The sequence below is a fragment of the Hydractinia symbiolongicarpus genome, chromosome 2, assembly GCF_029227915.1.
Source record: "Hydractinia symbiolongicarpus strain clone_291-10 chromosome 2, HSymV2.1, whole genome shotgun sequence".
In the NCBI taxonomy this organism is placed as follows: Eukaryota; Metazoa; Cnidaria; class Hydrozoa; order Anthoathecata; family Hydractiniidae; genus Hydractinia; species Hydractinia symbiolongicarpus.
This window is the reverse complement of record NC_079876.1, coordinates 23,125,289-23,150,769: the sequence shown is the minus strand read 5'-3', so window position 1 is coordinate 23,150,769 and position 25,481 is coordinate 23,125,289. Positions and strand designations below refer to the sequence as shown.

Genomic DNA, 25,481 nt, shown 5'->3' with positions numbered 1-25,481 from the left:
GGTATTGCTGCTGTTAACACTCCACACAGATGTGCGACATGGTTTACCTCTACTCAGCGACTATTTTTAACCTTTACAGGAACTTACATTTCGCAAAGCCGAATTTTGTTGCCTTGACCGTTAAACAACATCTACTACATTTTATTTCCGTTTAAGTTGCAGGAAAGTTATTTCTCGAAACCTGAAACCAGCACTTAAGCACTTACGCTGACGTTCAACGTCGGGAAGGTTTATTCGCTGTGACTTAACCTGGCGTTTCGACGCCGGGTCTTACGGCTAGTTTGTTCTTATTGCGCAGGTTGTCTAGGACGGACTTTTTGGGGAGATTTCCAGATCTCCAGAAATAACTCAAGATATATGATTGAAATACGTTTTTTTATTCTACAATTGCAATTTAGTCGATAGACGGATATGTTATGCATTTGAATTTAGTGGCTAAATTGTAGTGATGAAACGGCATATTTCGCCGATGCATGCAATTCTGAAGAATCCGCGCAGAACTCGCCTATTGAAAAAGCACTGTTACCTGTGATATATTTTACGTCAACCTATACGATTTTAAATAATTAAAATAATTTTAATATAACATTTACCCGTTCTTTGAGAATCAAGAAATGTTTTTCTGAATGCATGTACCCAATGGGACTTACATTTGTAACTTTCTCACTAAAAGTCTCACAACAGAATCACAAGTACATACAGGGCTGGCATAACAGCCTGCAAAATTGGTATCAAACTTTTTTTCGATGAACTACTTTTCGTAGTGGTTTTTTCTTCTGCGCATAATTTTTGTTTATTTTGTGATAAGCACAACGCATAGTCGACGACATGAAATATATAATTTTGTTCAACAACTCCTCGAATTAAATGAGATTGCGTTCCTCGAGCGTAAATACCTAAATAGAATGTATAACTAAAATAATATACAAAAAGAAAATATCAAGTCAAAGCTTCTACTGTTTTGAGTATGCGGAACACATCTTTGTCCAGAAGAAAAATAGAAAAAAAATTGTTAATGAAGGTATAGGATTACCCCTACCTACGTCTTCGGCACCGTGAGTTTCACTATTCAGAGGCACTAAACTTGGCCATTTAAAATCTTTATCTTTTAACTGTTCATTTGTAGGCGGTCGCAGCCCTCCGCCTGGACCATTTGCGTAGGAAAGCGATGTAAACCTCTGACCATCTTTAGCAATGAACCGTTTTGCGTTGGTGTAATTGAAGATATCTGTCCCACGCGACTGATAACCGCCGAATGTGAAAACATGTGAGTGATCGGCTGTTACGATAGTAAGCGTTTCCTCTGAAAGATAAGTAGTTTTCAAATTTAAACAATAATTGCAAATTTTTATTTCTATAGATAAAATATATTGAACATATCGAAAACTGCGCCTACTAAAACTTGATATCGGCGCAATGTCAAAACTTCGTCCCATGTTATTCTTTACACCATAGTGTCGGAATATAACCCGAGTGACTATGTTTACACATTGCTAAAAACATGCTGCGACGTAAAATATTGAAAAACTAGTCGTTAGCTAGTTACACAATCAATCCACAGAGATTTTTGGCCATCGTGTATAACTTTCTTAGTACATCCTTAGTATATAAAGTAGTGATTTTAAAACCACACCAAGATTGAAAGGTAAAAAACACACATTGTCAACATTAGTTTAGTTAACTTCCAACAAAACATCAACAAAAACAAGTCTAGAAGCTGAGATTTTATTTTTCTAGCGTACAAATCAAATCATTTGCCTGCCATTACCGCCATGAACAGACGATTGCGATTTTTTTCTCATTTCTCCTGCATCAATTTGACGAAAGAAATTCCTGCTTGCTTAATTTTCAAAGTTTAAAAGTGCGGCATTTCTCGAGCTCTAATTACAGCAAGGTGTAAATGCAAAAAATTAAAATTTTAAACCTGGGTTTGTCATTGAAGTAGCTTTTTTTACAGCTCTCCCCATTTCAACTGTATCATGTAAAGCTTGGAAAGGCTTTGATGCGTGGTGACCATGATCGACTCGACCAGCTATGGATAAATGACGAGAACATTTCAGTGCAATGCGCATAGCATGTATACATGGAAACTTGTTAATTGGAAAATCGGATGGAGAAAGACTTCAAAAATATTAGAATGCCTAAATAGTCTTTAAAATTTTAAAGTTGATTGACTGAAAAAGAAGTCAGTCCGGTAAAAAAATATTTTGTTCTTATCTTAATTCTTTACCTTCAACCAAAAGCACGTATCCTTTATCATTTTTACTCAGAACTTTTACTGCAAATTCCACCATGTCTGTTAAAGATGGTTCCCCAGCGATGTCGTTCCTTCGATCGTATGAGTATTGCATATGATCATAATTAAATAATCCTAGGAAATATAATCATGAAAAAGTAAAGTCATATATAAACCATGTGTGCCTTTGTGAACAAAAAACTGAAACTGAACACTTTAGGTACCTAACACGTGATCAACCTTCTCAGGGTGCAAATTTTTAAATCCTTTTTCGTTGTTAACATAATAATGATGCTTCGACTTGTTTAACCATTCATGAACTAAATTTCTTCCGTCACTTCGTTTGCCAAACAAACCTTTTTCTCCGATGTCCTTCTCTGAGTTTGGAAGAAAATTCCGACGACCACCACCAAACGCGACTTCTAATCCATCTCCATACGGAAAGTCGATAAGTTGACTAGCTATAAACAAAAAATATTCTGAGATCCTTAGCACCAGCTTTTGCATTCTTTCTACAGTAAATACACGCACTTAAAATTTGTCACTTGTCAATATTCACTAGGAATGCAATATCTACGACGGACGCTAAATTTCACAATCTTTCCAATATTCACCTCGGACAACAATTTTTACATAATCAATACTTAAAAAGTACCTGAATGTCCTACAACAGAATTTAAAACTTCAATGAGCACTAATTAACCATTGCCCACCCAGTCTGCTCATCGGTTACGGCAGAGAGCCAGTCCACAAGATGTGGAGTATTATCCAGTTGCTGGTGACGAATTTAAAAGAATGGCAAAAAAATACAAAGTGGTATAAAAGGAAATATCACACTAAACAATTTAAATACGGTGTGAAAAATATGGGCGTTAGGTATTTGTCCAAAGAGTTTAATCAAAAAAGGGCGAAAAGGTAAGCGTTGAATGGAATCATCGTAAGAAGTAAAGACTTGGTTCACAAAACAAAGTTTTTGCTATGTGCTACCGTTTCTTTTCCGCATTGCTTATCTTTGCAATCTTAATTTACAAGAAAAAAAATATACTCTACCTATATCTTTGCAACTTGATCCAACAGGAACGTCGACATCTGCTTCCCAGCTTCTTTCAGCAGAATGTGCATAGGCTGTTGCTGGAGTGGCATGCGTTATCCGGGCTGTTGTGACTACACCTGTCGAAAGACCTGCCATCTCTGCTAACATTATGACGGAAAGTACATCTTGGCCCTTACTTGAAGCGCAGTCGGATCTCTTGGCATTTTCGTTTAAAGAAATAACTCCTAAAAATAAGCATAGATTTGCGTTTGCTAAACCTTTGGAAATAGTTTTTAGAATTTGGATGTTTTTAAGGTATTTAGCTCAAAATTTCCTAACTGACCTTTTATGATATCATTATTGATGATGACAAAAATAGTGTCAGCATTTTTATAACATAATTATAGATTCGTAGGTTCACAGATTTGAAATATTTACATATTGAATAGTGTAGTAATTTAACTTTGCAGTGATGACAACTTTTAAGATTCCCATAAATATTAACATAAAACATATATTATTAGGTTCCAGTAGGTAAAGTCGCCTATCGATATCGCACTGGGTATAAAAAATCGTTCAGTTAACTGTTGATATACGAAGAACGGCTATTCAATATCTGCTTATTATAAGTTTCTAAATTTCTTGTTCAGGTTGGCAAACACACAACGGGAACATTAGAATCACATAACAATTCACCTGATTTGGTTTTTACTCCTGTCATGATTGCTGTTGCTGTGCCAGCTGAATCTGAAGTTTGCATATCAGTGTTGTATGTTTTTGAAAGCGCAACGTTAGGAAAATTGTCGTTATCTTCCCAACTCAATATATTTTCTTCCCCTTAAGAAAAGTTTAATGATTAAACTTACCTTCAGTATATATCTTGGTAGATTCTATTGCTTTAAGTCTTGCACAGAAATAAAAAAATACTTAAAACTGTGATTTGAACAACAAAATTAAAAAGACAAAAGTGATCAAATAATTAATTAATGATAAAACTAAAAGTAAGATAATGTCGAACATTGTATTCCGTTTTGTTTGGCTTTATGCAGTTGAAGTAAATTATTTTGTGGAAATGGTTGAGTTGACGGAAAGAATTCGAATTGGTAAAAACAAAAAAAAATTATGATGTGGCGTATTCAAGGGACATCTATGTAGGTTTTAGTCTGTTTTACTGATATATATATATATATATATATATATATATATATATATATATATATATATATATATATATATATATATATATATATATATATATATATATATATATATATATATATATATATATATATATATATATATATATATATATATATATATATATATATATATATATATATATATATATATATATATATATATATATATATATATATATATATATATATATATATATATATATATATATATATATATATATATATATATATATATATATATATATATATATATATATATATATATATATATATATATATATATATATATATTTCTGAGTAACTTAGTAACAGGCTACTTAATATTTAAGAAACGTTTGAAATCAGATATAATTTTCTTAAAAGAAAAAAAAGAAACGGAATGCTGTTTTAAACAATGACTGCTAAGCATCTTTCTAAATAATTCTTTACTGTATCGTGTTACCATAAGGCACTAAACGAGGAGTGTGGGGCAGAGTTCTTTGCCTTGTTCCCACGGGGAATTACCTAACATGACAGGGCAGAGGGATACCTTTCCAACGGTATTTAAATAATTCCGTTAACAAGAAAGCCCAAGAAAATTAGAAGCCCAATGCTGCAGCTTAGTAAAAATCAGGTGGCTAAGGTAACAGAATAACAAAAAGAGAAATAATGCTCACTAGAATAAAAACTTCTCACACCAAACTAAAATAAAAGTGTTTCCTGAAAAACTAAATTCTAGTGCATTAAAGCAATGTTCACGGTTGTTGTGCGTACATCCGAACGTCGACAGATATGCCTATTTCATTGAGTTAACGTAATTCTTTAAAACTAAATTTGGAACTCTATCTCTTACACAAATAGGCTAGGTCATGTGTTTATCTGTAATGCCCAAAGTGGATATGCTTTTTTTTCTTCGAAGTTACTGAATATCTCTGAATAACCCTGCGTCAAAACGACATGACTATACATTTTCTTGATCAGCATTTTAAAGCAAACTGTTAATTTGATCGTTGGTAAAGTAAATTCGTAGGTCTATCCGTGGAAATGTACAACTTATTTTACGAACAACAAAGAGGGAACACCGATTATGTCATAGTCAAATGTCATGTACCTTTTTATCTAGCTGTTTTGCATGAAACAATTTATATATATTATTTAAAATCTCCATAACCCGATTACAAAATAATTTTTTGCTGACAATAAATTTATATATATATATATATATATATATAAATTTATTGTCAGCAAAAAATTATTTTGTAATCGGGTTATGGAGATTTTAAATAATACCATGTTACCTGTTTGATTTTTCAGTTGACCATCCAATATTCTTCCAGCAGTAACTGTGCTGATTCCCATTCCATCGCCAATAAACACAATGACCCCTTTAGCTTTGTTTGATATGACTTTTCTTCTTAGATTTTTACGTATAAGCTCCTCGCCATCTTTGAACCATTGATTTGATATTTGCTTCTTAAATATTTCTCCAGAAGGTACTAAAAAGGTTAAAACGTCATTAATGATTTTGAGGCAACACGAATATATATAAAACACATAGGGGAAGGCCTAATTCAAAAATGATTCTTATTTAATAGCATAATATTTTTAAAATCTTGAACACAACATCGTGAAATATATAAAGAGCAATGAATAACTTCAAGCATACAACAGCATGAAACAATTTATTTCAAACAAATATAACCAAGCCCAACAATATCACAACTACTCCCTTGCACTCATCCAACTTCAGACTACTGCGTATGTATAAGACACAAACACTTGTCTAGTTTTGTGGTACCAACATGAAATCGCATACAGTGATATTTCTATTGATAAATGGATTGTTCTATCAACAGCAAGGATAGACATCCTTTCTCTGGAATTACTCACTCGTATTGTTTCCACGCCTGGTTCGTGTGTGTCTTACACTTTAGCAGCAGAAGCTGAAAAACGGGCTCCATTTCACACTCTGGTTCTTTAAACCATACGATACCATTCATAGCATCAATTTTTCTGCCGACTTGGCTGACTTTACACAAAAAATCTTAGAATAAGTCGACACCAAGTAAACACTAAAATGTCTGCCTTTGTGTTCACATATTTTTTCTCTTATTTTTTAATCGCTGTATACGCCAGTATTGGAAGCCTGTTTAAAATTCATTTTATTAAGACATTTTTTACAACAAATGTACTTTCTGGCAACGGTTTTTTATGCATTTACAAAAGCATACTTTTGATCATTCTTAATTTCTTGGTCTTTTTGTGTATCTCTGTAATAATAATAGTCGCATTCTGTCTGTTTGTCTTAATGCTTTTTACTCTCAACATGTACCTAGGTAGACGTCTGATTGTATTATTAACTTGGCATAGCAATTTAAAAGCATAGGTAAACAGATTTATCAGTGGCAGAATTTTATCCCAAACATGTCTAGACAGCCTGTATTGTTATTCCATACAAAGTATAACAATTTTTGCTTTTTGTTCCTAAGATTGTCTAAATTAACGACCCTATTTACATTTATTAGCAGAGATTTAAATTACGAAAATCAAAAACATTTAAAAGTGTTAATGGTATATTTACACTTAAAAAATCTGAAAATTGGTTCGGATTATTAGAGGTTTTCGGATTATAATAGAGATTAGGATTAGAGAGAGTCAACTGTAATTAATTTCTTTTTTTGTTAAAACCAAACAAATAATTACAATAGCCTTTTTATCTTTACTAGACGTGTTTTAAAACTTCAACTATAAAAGATAATTAGAGTTTAAAAAAATAAATTATTATGCAAACAAAAGTAAAAAATTAATGAGCGAAGGAGGGGGGGGATGAAGGGTCAAAATAACCCCCGGGTGGGTTGAAAAAAAATTAAAAATAACAAGCTGAGGAGGGGCGCTTATTTGAAGCCCTAAAGTCTCTTATAATAATACGGAGTGTATGTGACAGTCATAGTGGATATCGTCATTTTCCTTTGATGTCGCCGAAAATAGTATGTCTCAAATGTTAAATTTTATGACGTTACTGCGCGACGTCAATAACACTACTACTAACGTCAATATCCTATATTAAATTAATGAAGCCACTACTGTGCACTTAAATATTTGAAGCCAAATAACTTGGAAACGAGGTGGTGACGTCAATGATTTTTCACCGCGTGGGTAAATAGGGACCAGATAGGACCAATTTGGGTAATTTTCCCAAACCTGGGTCCCTGAATCCGTTTCGGAATGGACGGGTTGATGACGTCACTAAAATCATAAACCCCATATCTCCGTAACCGTTTGTCAAAAGTACATGATCCTATACATTTTCTTGATCAGCGTTTCAAGATCTATACGACGAAGGCATTAGATATGCAAATTTTGCAAGAAAAATTTTTTGTACTTTTATTATGAACTTTGCTGACGTCAGCAAAATTTTTAAGCCCCTATATCTCATTAACCGCTCATCACATGATCGTGTACATTTTCTTGATCAGCGCATTAAGCTTTACATAATTGAGGCAAAGTAAAAACAGGTTCTAATTTTTTGGCAGATGGGTTGCTGACGTCATCAAAATTCAAATGACGCTTCCTTTATCTTGCGTCAGTGGATTTTTCAACGGGCACTATCGACTAGTTTCTTTACTAAAACTAATGCGATTAACCTGACGTTTCGTTTGGTTAGTTAAATCAGAATTGTTTCGAACTCGAACGCAATTTTTTTCATTTAAAAAACTTACTAACATTGCTTAATTTACCGTTTTTATTCCTTTGAAACGATGTACATAATTCCTCGTACAAATATCTCAGCATAAGTGTAATCTTGTTGTAATCTATTAAACAAGTCAATTTCTGCAGATCGTCAGTGTTGATATACTTAGAAATTTTTTTGGAACTCAGAAAAACATTTGCCTTGCATTGAACGTTTTAATATCCAGATTATATCCTTATCCCCAGGCTCTCTTAGTCCTTCATCCGTTATTACGAAGTGGCACGTTCAACATGAAGTCAAAATGTTCTGAAAAGTTAGATTCTACATGAGACGTGTTTAAAACTGCCATTTTCCAATAATGTAGAGATTTCAAAATGCAAAATATTTCTTTAAACTGCGTTCCCACCTTATGGAGATAATAGACAGTTCCCTCGTCGAATTTGTTTTGGACAGACCAATTTTAAAAGTCTTGACAGCTTTCATCGTACCACACCAAACCCCCTTATTAATTAAAATTATTTTGCACCATTGATCACCATCATTATAAAACTGTTCTCGCACGGTCTCATTTCGACAGCGCTTCCCCCTTTTTTGATGCAGCGACGTTCTTCGTTAATCAGTTGAAGAATTGCTACAACTTGAAGTTGAAACATGTTCGTGTTAACAGCTTTTTAACTCAGTTTAAAATTCCATGAAGTGCTCTTAGTCACGAAAGAAATATAAACTGATTACTGATATAACCAGCCCAGTTTTATAAATTTTAAAAAATTAAAATAAATAAACAAATACAAAAGGCGTTAAACGTAAAAATTTCCACACTTTTATCTTCTTTCTCCTGCTTACTTTTTGCTACAGAAAAAACCTTTCATGATTCAACTGCTGCGTATGACTATTAAGATGTATTTTTAACAGCATAGTGTTGTAACCGCACGCGTATTTGGAAGCCACTTTTTTAATATTAGCCTTTTTAGCGGCCTTTAGATTTTCCTTAAAACAACCTTTTTAAAGGCACTGATTTGGCTTAAAGATATGATGGATGAGGTTTATCCCTTTTTTATTTCTAAAACTTTTGTATTTTAGATATATTTTACATGATAAGATAACTGGCCAAATGTTTTAGCCATGTATAAATCTTATAAATTTTGAAATTTTGGCTACAAGCAAAGACATAACAAAGGGTGGAAATTCGAAGATGGTCATCACAAGTAATAGAGCAAGCCGCTAAGTAACACGGACTCTGAGCTTGACAAGTTCACTTCTCATTTCTCACAGTGGAGTTAGGACTATTAAGAGGATCCTAAATCTTGAACAGTATTAATTTATTGACATTAGCTCAAGCACAATTTCCTGATGATGTTCATTAATGCAGACATTGTGGACAGTGCAGCATATTTAACGCTGTTTACTTGACCTTCATCCATGCCAAAGTAAAACTTTGTAATTAAAACGCAACCTACATGCCGCAGAGTACTGGACAAACCGTGGTCGTTTCAAGAAATAGCTGAAAAACGGCCATTTGTAAATAGGCTTCATTCCAGCCAACTTATTCTTTCTTTTTTCTTGCTCTTTATTTACTCCTTAGTGTCGTGTTAAGAAGTTAGCTAAAAATTAAAAGTAGCAGACACAGATTTATTTTTGTAATATAAACAAATTGCCACAACATACAAATAATATTGGCTTTTTTATGCTGAAATATAGCTGGTTGAGGTGCACTTTTGAATGCAACACCAGTCTTTCTAAGATGTTTCACTATACAACGATGTTTGTGCTCACAATTAATTTTAGTACTTCTACGAAACATATTGCTTAAGATGAAATGTTGCTACCATCCATGTTAGCCACAACAAGACATTTACAAACAAATCAATTACTTATATGGGAACTTTCTGCTAACTAGAAAATAACGGGCGTACGTTTTCTTGCTATGACAGATTTACAACAAGCCGCATCGCGTGTTTTTAATTGATTTTAAATTACACAAAGGTTATTATTTCAAAAATACATTACACTCGAAATTCTGTAACGCTGTAAATACCTGCATAAAATTTACCATAAAAACACAAAGTGAATTTTAATTGCAATTATTAATGAGAGCGGGATCCAGACAAACGTCCCTTTCAACCAATCGTCCTGTCCCGCTCCTCATTATAAACACAGCCCGTAAGAGAGCTTTCAATCCAGATGTGGATTGATAAAAATATAAGAAAATCTTGCTGGCTATTCACAGTTATTAAACACAGACACGGCGATTGCACGTGCAAAGGCTTGTTCATATGGCGAAAAGAATAAGAACTGAAAACTTAAACGTAACATTTTCTTAAGATAAAAAAGTGTGTTTTAAATATTCCAGTACCTGGTTTTCCCAAACTCGTTGCAGTGTAGACGACAAGAATGATCTTTGCAATATTCCACTCCATGGCGGTTTGAAATGTCGACTGCGATATTCTGCTCGAGTGTTTTTATGTACTGAGAAACATTACTACGATTCAAATTTCAGTATGAAAACAACTGAAATATGTTAATGTGTCACATGTCTTAAACTGTCAAATTGAAGCATAGCAAATGTTGTTTAACAAAGTAAAAAGAAAGTCTCGTTTACTTGAGGTTAAAAGAATTGTACTTTAATTGTACTCTGACCACCTTCTTTTCTGATACAAAATCTAAAATAAAGTTGTTTGTTCCGAGGTTTTAAAACAGTGGCTAACATACTTTTGAATCAGCCTAAAATAAATACACTATATTTATAAGGTTGCTTACTGAACCGAAACACTTTACTTCTATTATCTTTTCCTATCTGTTATTTTTTTAGCTCAGCACACAAAACTATTCTCTGGAGTCATACTGCGAAGAAAAGTAAGAGTGCTTGGTTTAGCTACCAAAATGTCGACTTTACCATTTCTCCCTCGTGATGAATGGCTGAACGCACAATATTGAAAGTAAATGTAAGGTAGTTTTTTTAATTAAAGCACAGATACCACAAAAAGGCAAAAGATGACTAAAGCACAAATATAAAAATGGCGGTGTGTTGGCGATGAAAAAGCATCGTTGATAAATTCCGGTTTCGCATTTTTAGGGAGTTTTTCTGGGATGATATTAGACGTTTTGCAATTACGAGATGCTACTTTCAGCACTCTCGACATGTACAAGTGTACAAATTTTTGCAAGGATTTATTTTCGCGAGCTAAAAAAATTGCATTTCGCGAGGATTTATTTTCGCGAATAGATGGTTTTCGAAAATTTCGCGAGGATTTATTTTCGCGAAACGAGAGTTCTCAAAAATTTCGCGAGGATTTATTTTCGCGTAACAGGCAAAATATGGAATCAAATATATGTCAAATGCGCCTGGAATAAATAAAACTCATTCTCGTCTTCAGGGCTTGTTGCCCATCCCAAAGCCGCTAGCGCTTATTTTGACGCCTTAACAAGACCGTGGCACAGGCTGCTTTTCATATTCCAGTATATTGGCTACTATAAATTATTTAGTTGTCCCGATGCTACAAATTTTCAGCCCAGAAAAACAATTTGATCAAATCCTCGTTCTTCACCTGCACACGGCGAGGACGATGGATCTTGGTTGTTGATGTTTTTCAGTGCTTAATTTTGGAAAGTTTTATTTCAAACCAAGTTACAAGTTATCTGTTCACCTTGGTACTAAATTTTTATAGCGATGAAATCTTTAAAGAAGCATTACTTATGAAAATATGTGGTAAATGTGTGATTTTTATAATTTACTTTAGCGAATCGAGGCTTTTCAAAAATTTCGCGAGGAAAAAATTTCTCCTCGCGAAAATTTGCACACTTAAGCTATACTACAGTGATGAATACTCAACGAAAAGAAGTGACATGTCCTTAATGTTATCCCTTCTCTAGTGAACTTGTTTAAAAGTCGATTTTTTTTCTTGTTTATAATACATTTGTAATTGCAAATTTCTGCTGACCTCAGCAATTTAGATAATAAGTCAAAATCATTTTCGTACGCGTAATGGTTTAAAGTGAAAATATAGTAAAGAAAATCTTTTATACATAAACACTGAGTAAATAATGCAGCTGTTTGAACAGCTAAAAAGGAGTTACTGCCACATAAATCCATTACAGCATAGTCACAGGAAAAATAATAGTCTGGATAAAAGGGCCATCCTACTGATACCATTAAGCGCGGGGGTTGAAATTAGGGGGCCCGTATAATTTAAATGCAAACATTTGCGGAGAAGATGGCTGAACGATAGGAAGACTTTTTCAGTGGGGAAGACTTGGATGCAATCTTCGCAGTAATTGATAATAATATTTTAGAATGACAATAGAAGTTTGAAGGTATACTTTTGAAAAATCGCATGCATCTTTTGTTGACTCTGCTGCTACTTTTACTTGTGAAATATGCCAGAAAGTTTGCTTGTCGAAAAAAGGTCTCACCCGCCACAAAAATACAAAACATGCTGAGCCAAAAGATGCTGCTGGTGACGTTAACATGCGATCTAAAGTTGGCAAGGTTGCTGAAGAAATTTTACATCCATTGTATTTCAAACAGATGATAGAAAAAAGTGTCAACAAACTTTTGGAAGACAAATGCTACCCAGAAGAAGTAATTGAGGAACTTCAAAATTATGAAATTGGTAACCTTGACAAAGTTCATTACACTTATAGTTTCATAAAAGGACCAATAGTCTCATATAATGGTGATGCTGAAAATTTTTACCCTTCATTCTATAAGTGTGTTATTGATGCAGATAATTCTTTTCAGGGACTTAGTAAAAACTCATGTCAACTTGTTCGTTTTGAAACAGCAAACCATGTACTAGCCCATTTAAATGGATCCACTTTTAAAAACAACATAGTACCATCCTGTTCTACTCACAACACATTTACAGAGAAAGAAAAAGCAATCATTTGTTATTTGAGTGGCTATGTATATGGAACAATGTATCGACGTGTAAGGTTTGCAACTGAAAATCAAAGCAGTTATCATCAACAGTGTTTATCCCTACTTCTAGCTGGTAAATATTGTGGCTCTGATTTACCAGAACATAAACTAGTAGCTACACGAAATCGTTGTGGACTATGGAAGGGTACGACAGATGTTTTTCAGCTTTTTACTACCGCTGAAGCAATTTTTCGGTTACATGTGAAACCTCTCCAAACAAAATTGATGGTAAAGAAATAGTTGAAAAACTCCATGATAACACCGTTCAGTCAATCAGAAGCTTGTGGACTATTGATGTGAAAAAAGAGATAGCTCTGGATTTGCTGGAAGGTCTGTTGAAATTATACATGCGAACAAGGTCATTTTCACATGTAAAAGATAAGCTGAAGAGTCACAAAATACGTGTTGCTCAGTTGAAGGTCAAATCGCTACGAACAGAACTCAAAAAAATCATCGAATAAAGATAAGGTCACTGAGTCATATTATAAATCAAACAGCTATTTTTATAGCTACACATTTAACAAAAAACATATTTTGAGCTACAACGCGTCTTGTTGTAAAAATATGGTAAGTATACGTAAGTATAAATTTTAAACAAATTTGTAATATGATACAAGTGCTTTTTTGGAGGAGGATCAACATTCTTCTTTTTTTCAATGACTTGTGCAGATGGTCTGTGTTTAGTAGTCGTGCTAAAAAATTGAAACCTATAGCTATAAAGCTAGCTGTCTACAATTGTTCAGTTTTGGGTCAGCTTTAAAAAAATCATGAATTTTTCCATACACTTGAAGAAGCTGTGTTATCATAAATACTTTAATAAATACTTTTTAACAGCTATTTTACTTTGAAGATTGAATGATTTTTTTAGGTAGATTTAATGTTTGTAGTGATCCAGGTACTAATGTAGTTCTCTTTCTGACTTTGTTCTGTTCAAAATGTAGCTCGCAAACATGGAGGCTCTTCTTCTCAATTTGCTGTCTCAAGGAAGCATGAATAACTCGATGTTTTGTTATAATATGTGCAAGATTTGACCTCCATGGGAAATTGTAACTATCATCACCTCGTGGGAGTCCAAATATAGCAGTGTTAGGGGTGTATCTGGATGTTGTACATCGATAAATAGAACAGTTTGCTGCAGGCATCGCGACGATCCAATACAGTTCCCGCCAGCTCTGCGGTTTGTTTTGCACTGAAATTACACGGCCCCTTAAATTATCATGGAACACGACCTTAATCGGAACGGCCCTTGTATCCAGACTATTCTTTTTCCTGTGACTATGGTTATAACAATACAAGGTCAAAAAAAACATCAAAAGGTAAAAAAAAAACCTGACAAAATGTTGTAATTTTTATCTATTTAGTTGGCGAAATCAGCGAACATGCAATCACATTGTAAAATTTCCGATGGTTAAACTTTCTAAAAACAAAATAAAAACGTTAGGTCTTTTTATACGGTGTTGCCAGTCTACACGGTGTTGCAAAATACTGTGCAGAGCGGCAAATGGTACAAAAGAGTAAATTTAGATTTTTTCACACCGCTGCAAGGATGTTAATTACGCATGTAAATCACTACTGTGATTGGTTTAGAGGTTTAGAAGCAACTATTTCTTCTGAGCGGAGAAAGAACGTTTTCTTAAACAAGGCGCAAATAAGGAACTTTACAGAACTGAACATTGTATTTCACTGATGTGCGTTGCTAAAGCTTATGGGAGAAATAGAGGGAGACACTTTGTGATACTTATGCCTAGTCCTATCGAGGTTACTTATATCGAGTAACGGTTTTAAATTAGCGTTTAATGTGTTCGCATCGTATCGAATCGAATTTGTGCATAAACTTTCGTGAATTTTTTGCTCCAATTTCTTTACGTCAGTCTATAAAAAAAAATATGAAAGATTTACGTACATATTTGAAAGATGTACGCGCCTTTTGGTTTATTCATGATGTCTGTGAATATTTATTTCAGTCTTAAATACTTATTACCACGTGAATTAAGAGAGAGACTAGAACAACCCCACAAAATGAACGGGTAACCTTGATAGCAACAATTGTACGAAAAATGGAGTGAAAGCATACCAGCAAGAGAAGAAGAACATGATAAAAAAGCGTGGAAGCAGGACGAGTTTTTATACCTCCAAACTTGCGAATCGTGTTTGGTTGGCTTTCTTCTGCAAATCCACTTCACGTTTTAATGTTTCATTTGCTTCTTGTGTTTCTAATAAATCCTGGGAAAAAGGTGATGAGAAAGTTTCTTATCTCAGCATGGATCTATCGAGCATATCTATTTCGAAGATGTTAAATTTCGCAATAGAGCTGAAAAGTGACAATAATAAAAGTAACGGCCATTTTTTTCTGATTAATAATTTTACCCCACCTGTAAATTTACGTGCTACGTTGGTTTTAACGACCTAGATATGAACGATTGTAATTCTCTTTACATTTCCAAATAAAATCCAGAATAAAAAAACATGTTAGATGTTTAAACATGTTAGACAATCAAAAGAGTAACACTCTTACTGCAGTCAACGCGTCTGTTAATGCACGTTGCTCTTCAAATGCATCTAAAATAGTTTGACGCATTGCCATCTCCGCACGGAGTTGTCTCTCACTCTAAAAATAAGACAAAGTCAAAAGTAGAGCTTTAAAATTATTTAATATACACAAAATTAGCAAACTTGGCATTGGGACAAAAAAACACGAAAATATCACAGCCTGTGTCCGGAAAGCCATTTCAGGGTGGCCACAGAATTTGGTAAAAGAAATTCCATGACTTTTCCATGACTTTTGCATGACCAAAACCGTTAAGAAAAATTAAACCCCTAAATTAATCAATTATCAAACAAACCATAAATTTCATTATTTAGAGAACAACTTTGCTGAAAAAAGTACAAGTACTTTTTTCTACATGATAAAAAACAACAAAATCGTGTCAAAATATAAAGAACATATATATTCATACAGAATATTCATATAAAATCAGAACTTTAGAAAAAAATAGACTAGAAAAACAACAAATATCAACTAATATCCTATATAGAGACTGTGAGCATTGATGTTACTTTTCTTTCTGAAGATCCTTAGTTGGCTTCTCCACAGCTTTATCTAGTTCGGCTATGTTAGCTTTCTTTTCGGTGCTTTTTCCTCAGCTTTGTAGCAGAGTTTTTCAATGTCGTGTTTAGTGCATTGATGGATGAGATTAATCTTTTCTTATGGTTTTTAACATTGTTGATTTCATCTGTTATTGATTTTCTTTTGTTTGATTTCTTGTCTTCGTTGACTTTTCTTTTTTTCATGCTAGAACTATGCTAGGACTCCCTTCCTTAGAAGAAACATTGATTGAAAACGATTTTACCACACAGATTACATCAATATAAGTTATCATTGCTTGTAAACTAAGCAGTCACATGACATAATGTATAATAAAACAAATTTATAGTATAATAAAACCAAACACAACTATGTTGTATTGCAACAAAGCTTGACAATTAAACTGTTCAAAAAATTGAAATTAAGTTTTCTTGAAATTTATGCTTCAAAATATAAACTGCAAAAATATTTAGCCAGTCAAAAACTTAGGTTGTCAAGGAAAAGAAGTTCCATGACTTTTCCATGACTTTTTCATGAAAATCCTGTTTTCCATGACTTTTTCCAGACCAAATAAAATTCCATGACTTTTCCATGATTTCCAGAAATTCCATGACTTGTGGCCACCCTGCATTTTAGAAAATGTAATATTCTGATTTGGAGGTTTTTGTTTCCTAATAGTGTTATAGTGTTGTAATATTTGTTTTTTATGCATTTTTAAATGCTAAGATAAATATATCATCAAGTTTTTTAACCATGTATAATTCATAAAAAGCATAATATTATAAAAATTTTACGGATGATTAATTTTTAGTGTTTGTTTATTTGGGCGTTCCTAAGGTCGTTTAACAATACAATAAAATTTTGCAGAATATTGACACAATCTCTATAATAATAGCCGTATTCAAAATGGTTGCGCGCAGCTTTTTCGGAAAAATAGCTCCTTTTTTCGGTTGGACGGTGCTTAATTTCGGAATAATTTCGGAATCACGCTAGAACCGAATAAATAACATGCTACGGAGGCCATTTCAGTTTGAAAGTGAGGGTGTCAAGTTTGCAGATCTGTTTGAACTTTTTATCTTCCCTAAGTTGTTTAATTTTGTAGTATTTGTTTTAACATGTTAAGGCACATATATTTTTACGTTTTTTTAACCACGTACAAATCTTAAATCATCGATTTTAAGAGTTTGGAAAGGACCGTAGCTTTTGATTCGGCTTGGCTAGCTAGCTAGCTAGCTAGCTAAATTATCTTTATATATTCCTATTCTTTTAACGTTTTTATTCACTTTGGTATACTATTATTCATTCGTATTTGGTGTTGTGGCTATCTAATTAGCTCTTTAGCTACCTCTAACTAAAAAATGAAAGTAGCTAAATACAGTTTGGTTACCAACAAAATTCCTAATAATAATTATGCTAAATACAGTCAGGTGGCTACAGCTACTGTTATAAAAATTTATTCTGCAAAATATAATTTGCTGAGTAATTTTTTTAACTAACCCCTGGGTAACGCCAGGCTGTTCACTGATTTCTTTTAAACCAAAGTTGCGATAAAGTTTTTTGAAAAATGGTGTTACACATATACTCCACAGTGTATCTGTACAAAGAGCTCAGTCCAATCTGAACAACGGGCTGTTTCGTGTGTTTTTAAAAAATTATATCGAATATATAATTGTTTTTGCTGTGACGGGAAAACAACAGATTTTAATCTGTGTTTTTATTTTAGCTTAAAATGTTGAAAGTTATTTTTTGCAAAATTTATTACAACGGAAACACCATAAATTGTGTGCGCTTCACTTGATTTACTACATACTTGCCTGAATGTGTTGCACAGTTGATGGTTATTAATCACTAATTCGGGTGTTCAACACCGGGTAACACAGTTACTTGTGGCTTAACCCGGCGTTTCAACAGAGTGTATCCTGTGTTTTGTAAACCAAAGCTGCAATATATTCAGTTTTTTTGAAAAGGGTATTAAGCCTAAACGCATATGCGACACGGTTTGCCTGTACTAAGCGCTCAGCTCGGTGTCACGATTAATTGTTTAACTTTCACAGACAATTATTCTGCAAAATAAAATAATATTGACCGATTGTTTTTGCTATGACTGTGTAACAACGGTTTGTAAACCTGTTTTTATTTCAGCTTTTGTTGAAGGAAAATTATTTTTTGAAAAATATGTTACAGTCGCAACACTACAATGGTGTATGCGCTTCACTGAAATAGATATACGGCCATTTTGAAAGCTGTGGCGTTGAAGTGAAGTTCGTAGGTCTGTTTTTGTCTTTTGAAAGCTGTTTATTTTGGTTTTTTATATGTTTTTACATGTTAAGGTAAATATAAGTGAGCTAGCCTTTTCATTCAGTTTGATACAACAGATTTTTATCTTAGCCAGTATTATTTCTATTTGCATTATTTTTACCAATATGATTTTACTAAGTTGCAACTGGGGGCTTTCTAGCTAGCTGTTAGCTACCTCTGGCTAAAAAGTGAAAGTAGCCAAATAAATACAGTTATAGATAGCTATAATAGCTACAAAATTTTCAAATCTTTCTTACGCCTAATGAAAATGCAGTTTCGTAGCTACACCTTTTTTATTGTCATAAAAGCGTATTCTCAAATGGGGTATATACCGACAGGCTGTTTCCTGTGTTGTCATTTAAACCGAAATTGCGACAAAATTTTTTACGAAAAGGGCATTACGCCTATACGCCTGTTTAACTCTGTTCAACTGTACGAAGCGCTTAGCCCGATGATAACAACGGACTGTTTTTTTGGAAAAGGGTATTACATCTATATATATGTGCAACACCGTTTACCTGTACTAAGCGTTTTTGTTAACGACATATGCAGCACGGCTTACCAATAAGCGCTTATTCCTGTGTTAACAACAGAGTTCATCCTGTGTTTTTATGTAAACGAAAGTTGCGATACAGTTTTTTTGAAAAGGGTATTATATATTCCTAATGTTTGACACGGTTTACCTGTACTAAGCGCTCAGTCCAATGTTAACATCGGGCTGTTTCCTGTGTTTCTGTTTAACCGAAGTTGCAATAAAGTTTCTTGCGGAAAAGGTTATTACACCTATTGTTTTACCTGCACACTAAGCACTCAGCCTGGAGTAACATTCACTTTTGAACCTTCACCGGGAACATTCTTCAAAAAATAAAAAAGGTTGACCGACTGTTTTTGCTATGATGGGGGTAACAACAGGCTGTAAACTGAGCTTTTTTATGGCTAATGTTGCAGTAAAGTAATATTTTCAAAAATACATCACAACTGAAACACTATAATGTTGTGTGGGCTTTACTCGATTCACCACATACGCATACCTCCCAAAGCGCTCCACCTAAATGTGTGACACTGTTTTCGGTTCTTATTACGTGCTCCACTGGGCCTTCCAACGCTAGGCTGCACAGTTTTAGGACATACTGTATACCCATGCTAAAGCGCTCCACCTGACCGTGTTGCTCAGTTTGCAGTTCTTATTAAGCGCTCCTCAGGGCGTTCAACAACAGTTACTTGTTGCTTACCCCGGTGTTTCGCACCGGGTTTCCCAGCTAGTCTCTTTATTAATAGCCGTATTTTGTCTGTCTGTCCGCGAGAGCCGCGTCCCGTACCAGAATCACGAAATTTTTAAAATGCGCACCAATACCAAATGCGATATATTTTTTTCCCACTTTGTTGCGACGGGTAAATTTAAAGGACGGGCGAACCCGTGGATTTTTCCACGGGCTAACGACTAGTCTCTTTAATAATAGCCGTATTCCGCCTGTCTGTCTGCGTGGACCCCCGCTGAGTTGGAAATGATGTTACGGAAACACGAATATCAAATGCGATATATTTTTATCCACTTTGTTGCGACGGGTTAATATAAAGGACGGGTGACCCCGTGGATTTTCCCACGGGTTAGACTAGTCTCAATAATAATAGCTGTATTCTGTCTGTCTTTGCGCAACATGGTACTGCAAGTGGCGAGACACACAATAATGCGGTGTAAAAAGGACAGGCAAACCCGACTGGTCTCTCTAATAATAGTCGTCGTCTGTCGTGTGTCCGCGAAAGGCGCGTCCTGTTACGGAAACACAAAATGCGACACATAAAGGACGGGTGACCTCGATTTTTCCACGGGCTAACGACTAGTCCTAATAATAGCCGTCGTATGCCTGTTTGTTCCGAAACAAAATGCAAAATATAAAGAAAGGGTGACCCCACTGTTTTTTGCACGGGTTGACGACTACTATATTAATAAGGTTCGCTGAAAAATCCAGATAAATTAAAAAAAAGTCGTCATTTGAATTTTGATGACGTAAGCAATGACTTGTCCATAGAGAAAAAATATTTCAGAAATTTACTTGGCCGTTGGCTCTATTATGTAGAGGTTGAAACACTGATCAAGAAAATGTATAGGATCGATCTCTATACAGCAGCATTTTGCGGCCATTTGTAAAAAGCGCAGCGAATTTTATTGCATATACCGAAACTGTTATCATTTACCTATTATTTGCTTACATGATGCTGCAAAACATGGCTGACGTCAACAGATGATAATTGTTGTTACAAAACCTGAGATTAGTCTTAGCTATACTTTTATAGCGTCGTAAAATACGTAAGAAAAACATGTGATTAAGACGATTGTCCGTAGAAAGAAGAAGTAAAGGCCTATATAACGTTTTGGTTAAGGATTTACTGCTATCGGATCATGAGTATTTTTTAAGTCATTCAGAATTATTCCAAACAAGGTTTGAAGAGCTTCTTTCATTTGTGGCCGCGCACGTCATCCAAAATAAGAGATGTCACTACTTTAGGTGAGAGGTTGTGTATAACACTACAGTATTTAGTCACGTTGAAACCCTTTATGTTAAAACTATTTGCTCGCTTGGAAGCATGCCAGGAAAGAAAAATATTGAACTACAGATTATCAAGAGCTAGACGTATCATTGAAAACTGTTTCGGTACTGCAGCAGCATGGTTTAAAATTTTTTGCAGGCCAATAATTGCACAAGTTGATACTGTAAACTCAATCACAAAAAGCTGTTGTTGCTTTGCACAATTTTTTAATGGTCAGCCAAAGAATGCACAGAGAAAGTAATTATTACCCGCCAGGATACACTGACCACGAGAATGTTGACTTTGTACAACATGGCCAATGGAGATTTGACACACTTGGTTACACCGGCCTAGTCGATATTAGAGAACAAGGCTCGAACAACTGTAATAAAACAGTCAAAGGGGTACGAGAGGATTTTGAAGATTATTTCAACTCTCAAATTTGCCGGCAGTAGGATTATGTCAATAGAACAATAGATCCATTTGATGTATAAAATACTTACATTAAAAAAATATACACGGAAATATATACACTAAGAAAACATGAAATTCAACCTTTTTTGACAAAGTTTATTCCATACAATTTCTCCAAATTCAAGTTCGAACAGCAGTTTTTGTATTTTGACTTTGGCCATCTTAATTCTTCAGGAATCAAATTTTCTTAGTGTGGGTACAGGGCTCCTACAAAAGTGCATAGAGATATTTGTTGCTTTACTAATATTTTTAAGCGTTTTGAGGACATAGATGTCCATTTGAGCAGCTGTCTGTTCCGTTTTACTGCTGCTAAAAAAACTACTTTCAGAAATTTAGCGTTTCGCATAACGTCTAGTTTGAGGGTCAGCACCTGCGGGGAAATCTGCTACCACAGAAAAGTCTGAAACTGGTTTAAAACTTGAAAGTATATCAACTGGCGGTGGTGAGCTGATAATATTACCACATGTTCCTTGTTTATCACTTTTTTTCAAATAAATTGTAATTGTGCAAAATATTCGCTTACTAGCTGTGTTAAATCTTTATAAACTTGTAGACTCAAAGTTTTGTGGCAAGCTTTTATCTTACCTGGCTTATTAAATTTCTTGGATAACTCTTCCCAACAGGTTCTTCTTATATCTTGGTCATAATGATCTCTTACTAATGTGTTTATCCTAAAATTCAAAATGCTACATAAAGCTGTTCGGCGACTAACAAATGGAAAACTTTGTTTTGTTGAACTTACTGCTCACTGTAATGTTATTATTTTTAGATTTAACTGGATGTCTTAGCTACTGTTAGCTGGCTCATGTTAACCTGCAAGTCCTACTCTCCCCATCCCATGGCTAGCTCTAACCTATGACTTATGTTGTTGTTCATCTTTTTAATTATCTATAGCTAACTACCTTAGTTTCCAAACTTCTCTTCTTTTATGAGCACGAATTATGATGTAAAAGCTAGCTACCTACCTACAAAATCTTTAAAATACTTGAAATTTTTGCAGGATAGTAGGATGTATTTTATGTCCATAAGAGTATAATTATTTTCACATTTTCACAGGGGACCATGTGCAGTATGACAAGTGGAATAAATTTTTCAGAATTTAAAGCGTGTATGTTATTTTTATTGTTTTTTCTGATTGATTTTTGACATTTAGGTTTAACATTGTTGGTAAAGGGCAGTATGGAACTAAAAGAGAAAATTTTTGTGTTCTGAACTGATTGATTTTTACATTTTGTGTAATTTTTGTGGGAGAGGATGGTATGCAACCGAAATGACTGATTTTTCTAGAATTAAATTTGATGTTTTCCAAACTATGGCTTTTTTATATTTTTGTATAAGCTTTTATTTGTTAATTTGTGCTAACTTTTGGAGGCCTCCTTTTTGACATTTCAGAATAAAATACCAAGGGTTTTCAACATAATCACTTATAAGATGTACTTATTTGAAATGCGTTATTTCTGACATTGTTATTATCCGTGTTGGGACTGTCGGTGTTGTAACTGTCGGTCTTCTTACTGTCGGCTTTGTGAGTATTGGTGTTGTGAGTGTCGATGTTGTGAGTGTCGTTGTTGTAGCTTTTTATCAACTAGATTTTACACCTTGCAACCTGTTTTTTTTATTTTAATTTTTGTGTGGAGGAATTAATGCAATTTGATATTTGACATTTTGTGTAAGATTTTAAGAACATTTTTTTTTGTATATGCACTGCTGACGTCAGCAAAAGATCTAAAAGAACCTATTTTTCCATTGTCCTTCTGCCTAAGTGGATTTCTCCACGGCCTTATCGACTAGTCTTGAAAATAATTTAATTCATTTCAAAGTTTTGATTGGCTGTAGAGTTATAACGCAAAATGTAGCTCGCAAAAAGGTAGAGCTCATTAAACATTTTTGCGCTGGGGCGATTGCAGCAAATGCAAAAGCGCGAGGTCAGCGGCATTATTCCAAAAATGCACATGCGTAGATCATAAGTCACAGCGCTTTTTACAACTGGGGTTAAAAACTTCAGCGACTTTAAAGGAATAAGAAGACATCCACTATGCCTGTTACAGGCACTTTAAACACACTCTAAAAACGGGTTTAAAGGTTCTTTGAGGACGTCATCATTGAGTCCATTCAGAAACGGATTCGGGGATCAAGGTCTGGAAAACTTACTCAATTTGGTCCCAGGTTATCCCTAGTTACCCATGCGGTGAAAAATGACTGATGTCACGGCGTCGTTTCGAAGTTATTTGGCCTCAAAGTTTTAGGTGCAATGTTATTAACGTCGTGCCGTAACGTCAGAAAATTTAAGATTTTTTTTAGAAAGTTGTTTACGTGTTGCCTCCATTGTGCAGAGCTTAAAATGGTGATCAATGTATAGGATGATGTGCTTTTGACAAACGGTGGAAGGGATATGGGGATTTAGAGGTTTTTTGATGACTTAATTAACCCGTACGTTCCGAAACAGGCGGGTTGACCCGGCTTTATAAAATTAGTCCTAATTTAGTCCCAGGTAGTCCATAGTTACCCACGGATGAGATGACGTCAGTTATTTCCACACATTTAAAAGTTATTTAGCCCTAGATTTCAAATTGCGATACAATGGGTGGACTTGCTTTGCCAATTTTTGCATATACTGAACAACTGGTTAACAGCATTAGGCAACAGAAACCAGAGAATTCCATTGATTCGGGGAAACTGAAAAGTTGAAACGTGAAATAGAGGAAAGGAATCGTGATAAACAATGCTATTACAATTGAGAGAATGATTGAATAAAGAGGATATTAGAGCGCACAAAATGGCTACCATGAGAGGCGTTATATATTGGCTTACTACTCTGTCCATAGATTCACAGAAATTTGTTCTCAACAAAAGAGAGTTTTTCGACGCAACTAATTTCAGATGCAGATGGCCTCTCAAACATGATGAAATGAAAGATTTGATCGTCAATCTGTTGCAAGAAACATGCTAAGACATAGAGATAGAACGGCGACTGATTCCTTTGACTGCAAAAACTCTTCCACCTAATTCCAGTCAAGGGGGTGGAGCTAGACTAGATATTACAGCTAGAAGTTTCCGGCAAGATGGTCGAAGAGAATTCTTTGATGTTAGGGTTTTCAACCCGTTCGCTTCAAGCCATGGCCATCAGAATCTTCAGAAGGTATTTTGCAACAACGAAAAACAGAAGAAACGAAAATACAACCAACAAGTGATTGAAATAGAGCACGGATCATTTACTCCTTTGGTGTTTTCGAGTAATGGTGGTTGTAGTTACGAGACTTTCGTTAAAGTTAGCACGTAAACAACAAACAGAAGAAAGTTACGAACGAATCATTCACGCTACTGAAATCAGCAATCTTGTGTATAAAAGGATCAAGAACATTGAAAAGAAATGACATGCCAACTGACCCATCAAACATCGAAATATTCCAATTAGTTGGTAGAATCGATGTGTGAATTGATTATACGAGATACGAGATACTTTATACGAGACGCAACGGACTTTCAACGCGATCGATACGAAAAATAACTTGTTCTCCCGACGCCGAAGACTTAACTTGTACTCTGTATCTTTATAATAATACAGAGAGTGTGTCTGTGTGTGTTTCTTTATACTTTGTGTAGATGATGCTGAAGTTAGCAAGATACACATTCTTTTGACGGCAATATTGTTTTAACGTCAAAGTTTATATTACAGAAAAAATTTTTAGGTAATGTTTTATGGACTTTGCTAAGGAAAATAATAAAAAACATAATCGACGTTGCCAAAGTCACAGACAGACACACGGAAGCTTCGAATAGAATATATTAATAGTTTGAGATGAAGGTGCAGTACATTTGTATGAAAGAAAGAAAGGAAAAATATAATGAAGAGAAACAACAACAAGAATTTTGGCATTGTGAAGGAATACTCTACAATAGATTGCAAAATCGTGCTGCCAAGTTATTGATGTAATGTGAAGCGAACTTGACAGACAAATAGACAGAAAGGCATACAAACAGACAGAAAGGCAGACAAACAGACAGACTTAGTGTATTAAAAAATTAGATTAAAATTGGT

At 34.4% G+C, this 25,481-nt stretch overlaps 2 protein-coding genes across 4 annotated transcripts in view; both read right to left on the bottom strand.

Annotated features, from left to right (window-relative positions):
* Positions 1-522: 522 nt before the first annotated feature.
* On the bottom strand, positions 523-12,810 carry LOC130630226 (alkaline phosphatase-like). 2 transcript variants are annotated; one of them, XM_057443629.1, is made up of 10 exons: positions 10,492-12,810; positions 9,596-9,739; positions 5,746-5,943; positions 3,966-4,106; positions 3,287-3,514; positions 2,461-2,697; positions 2,231-2,371; positions 1,925-2,032; positions 1,040-1,303; positions 523-896 (listed from the first exon to the last, which is right to left on the bottom strand). In XM_057443629.1, the coding sequence occupies exons 2-10, from the start codon at positions 9,669-9,671 to the stop codon at positions 676-678; spliced, it is 1,614 nt and encodes a 537-aa protein (XP_057299612.1). In that variant the 5' UTR covers positions 9,672-9,739; positions 10,492-12,810; the 3' UTR covers positions 523-675. The 2 variants fall into 2 exon arrangements, with proteins under 2 accessions (XP_057299612.1, XP_057299614.1); XM_057443631.1 differs by lacking the exon at positions 9,596-9,739.
* A 1,584-nt stretch (positions 12,811-14,394) lies between these two features.
* LOC130630227 (spindle and centriole-associated protein 1-like) overlaps positions 14,395-25,481 on the bottom strand; it is a 43,111-nt gene continuing 32,024 nt past the window's right edge. For both annotated transcript variants that reach the window (XM_057443633.1, XM_057443632.1), the window contains 3 exons: positions 15,572-15,664; positions 15,187-15,279; positions 14,395-14,928 (listed from right to left, as the gene is read on the bottom strand). In XM_057443633.1, the coding sequence (XP_057299616.1) occupies positions 14,737-14,928; positions 15,187-15,279; positions 15,572-15,664 (378 nt within the window). In that variant the 3' untranslated portion in view covers positions 14,395-14,736. The remainder of the gene's footprint in view (positions 14,929-15,186; positions 15,280-15,571; positions 15,665-25,481) is intronic.

What these genes read in the sequence shown, in the direction of transcription:
- LOC130630226 (XM_057443629.1), bottom strand. Translation starts at nt 9,671, where the DNA reads ATGAAGCCTATTTACAAATGGCCGTTTTTCAGCTATTTCTTGAAACGA. An exon ending in GAAGGTTGATCACGTGTTAG is followed by an intron (nt 2,372 to 2,460) that starts GTACCTAAAGTG and finishes TATATTTCCTAG; the next exon opens with GATTATTTAATTATGATCAT. An exon ending in TACTTCAATGACAAACCCAG is followed by an intron (nt 1,304 to 1,924) that starts GTTTAAAATTTT and finishes CTTATCTTTCAG; the next exon opens with AGGAAACGCTTACTATCGTA.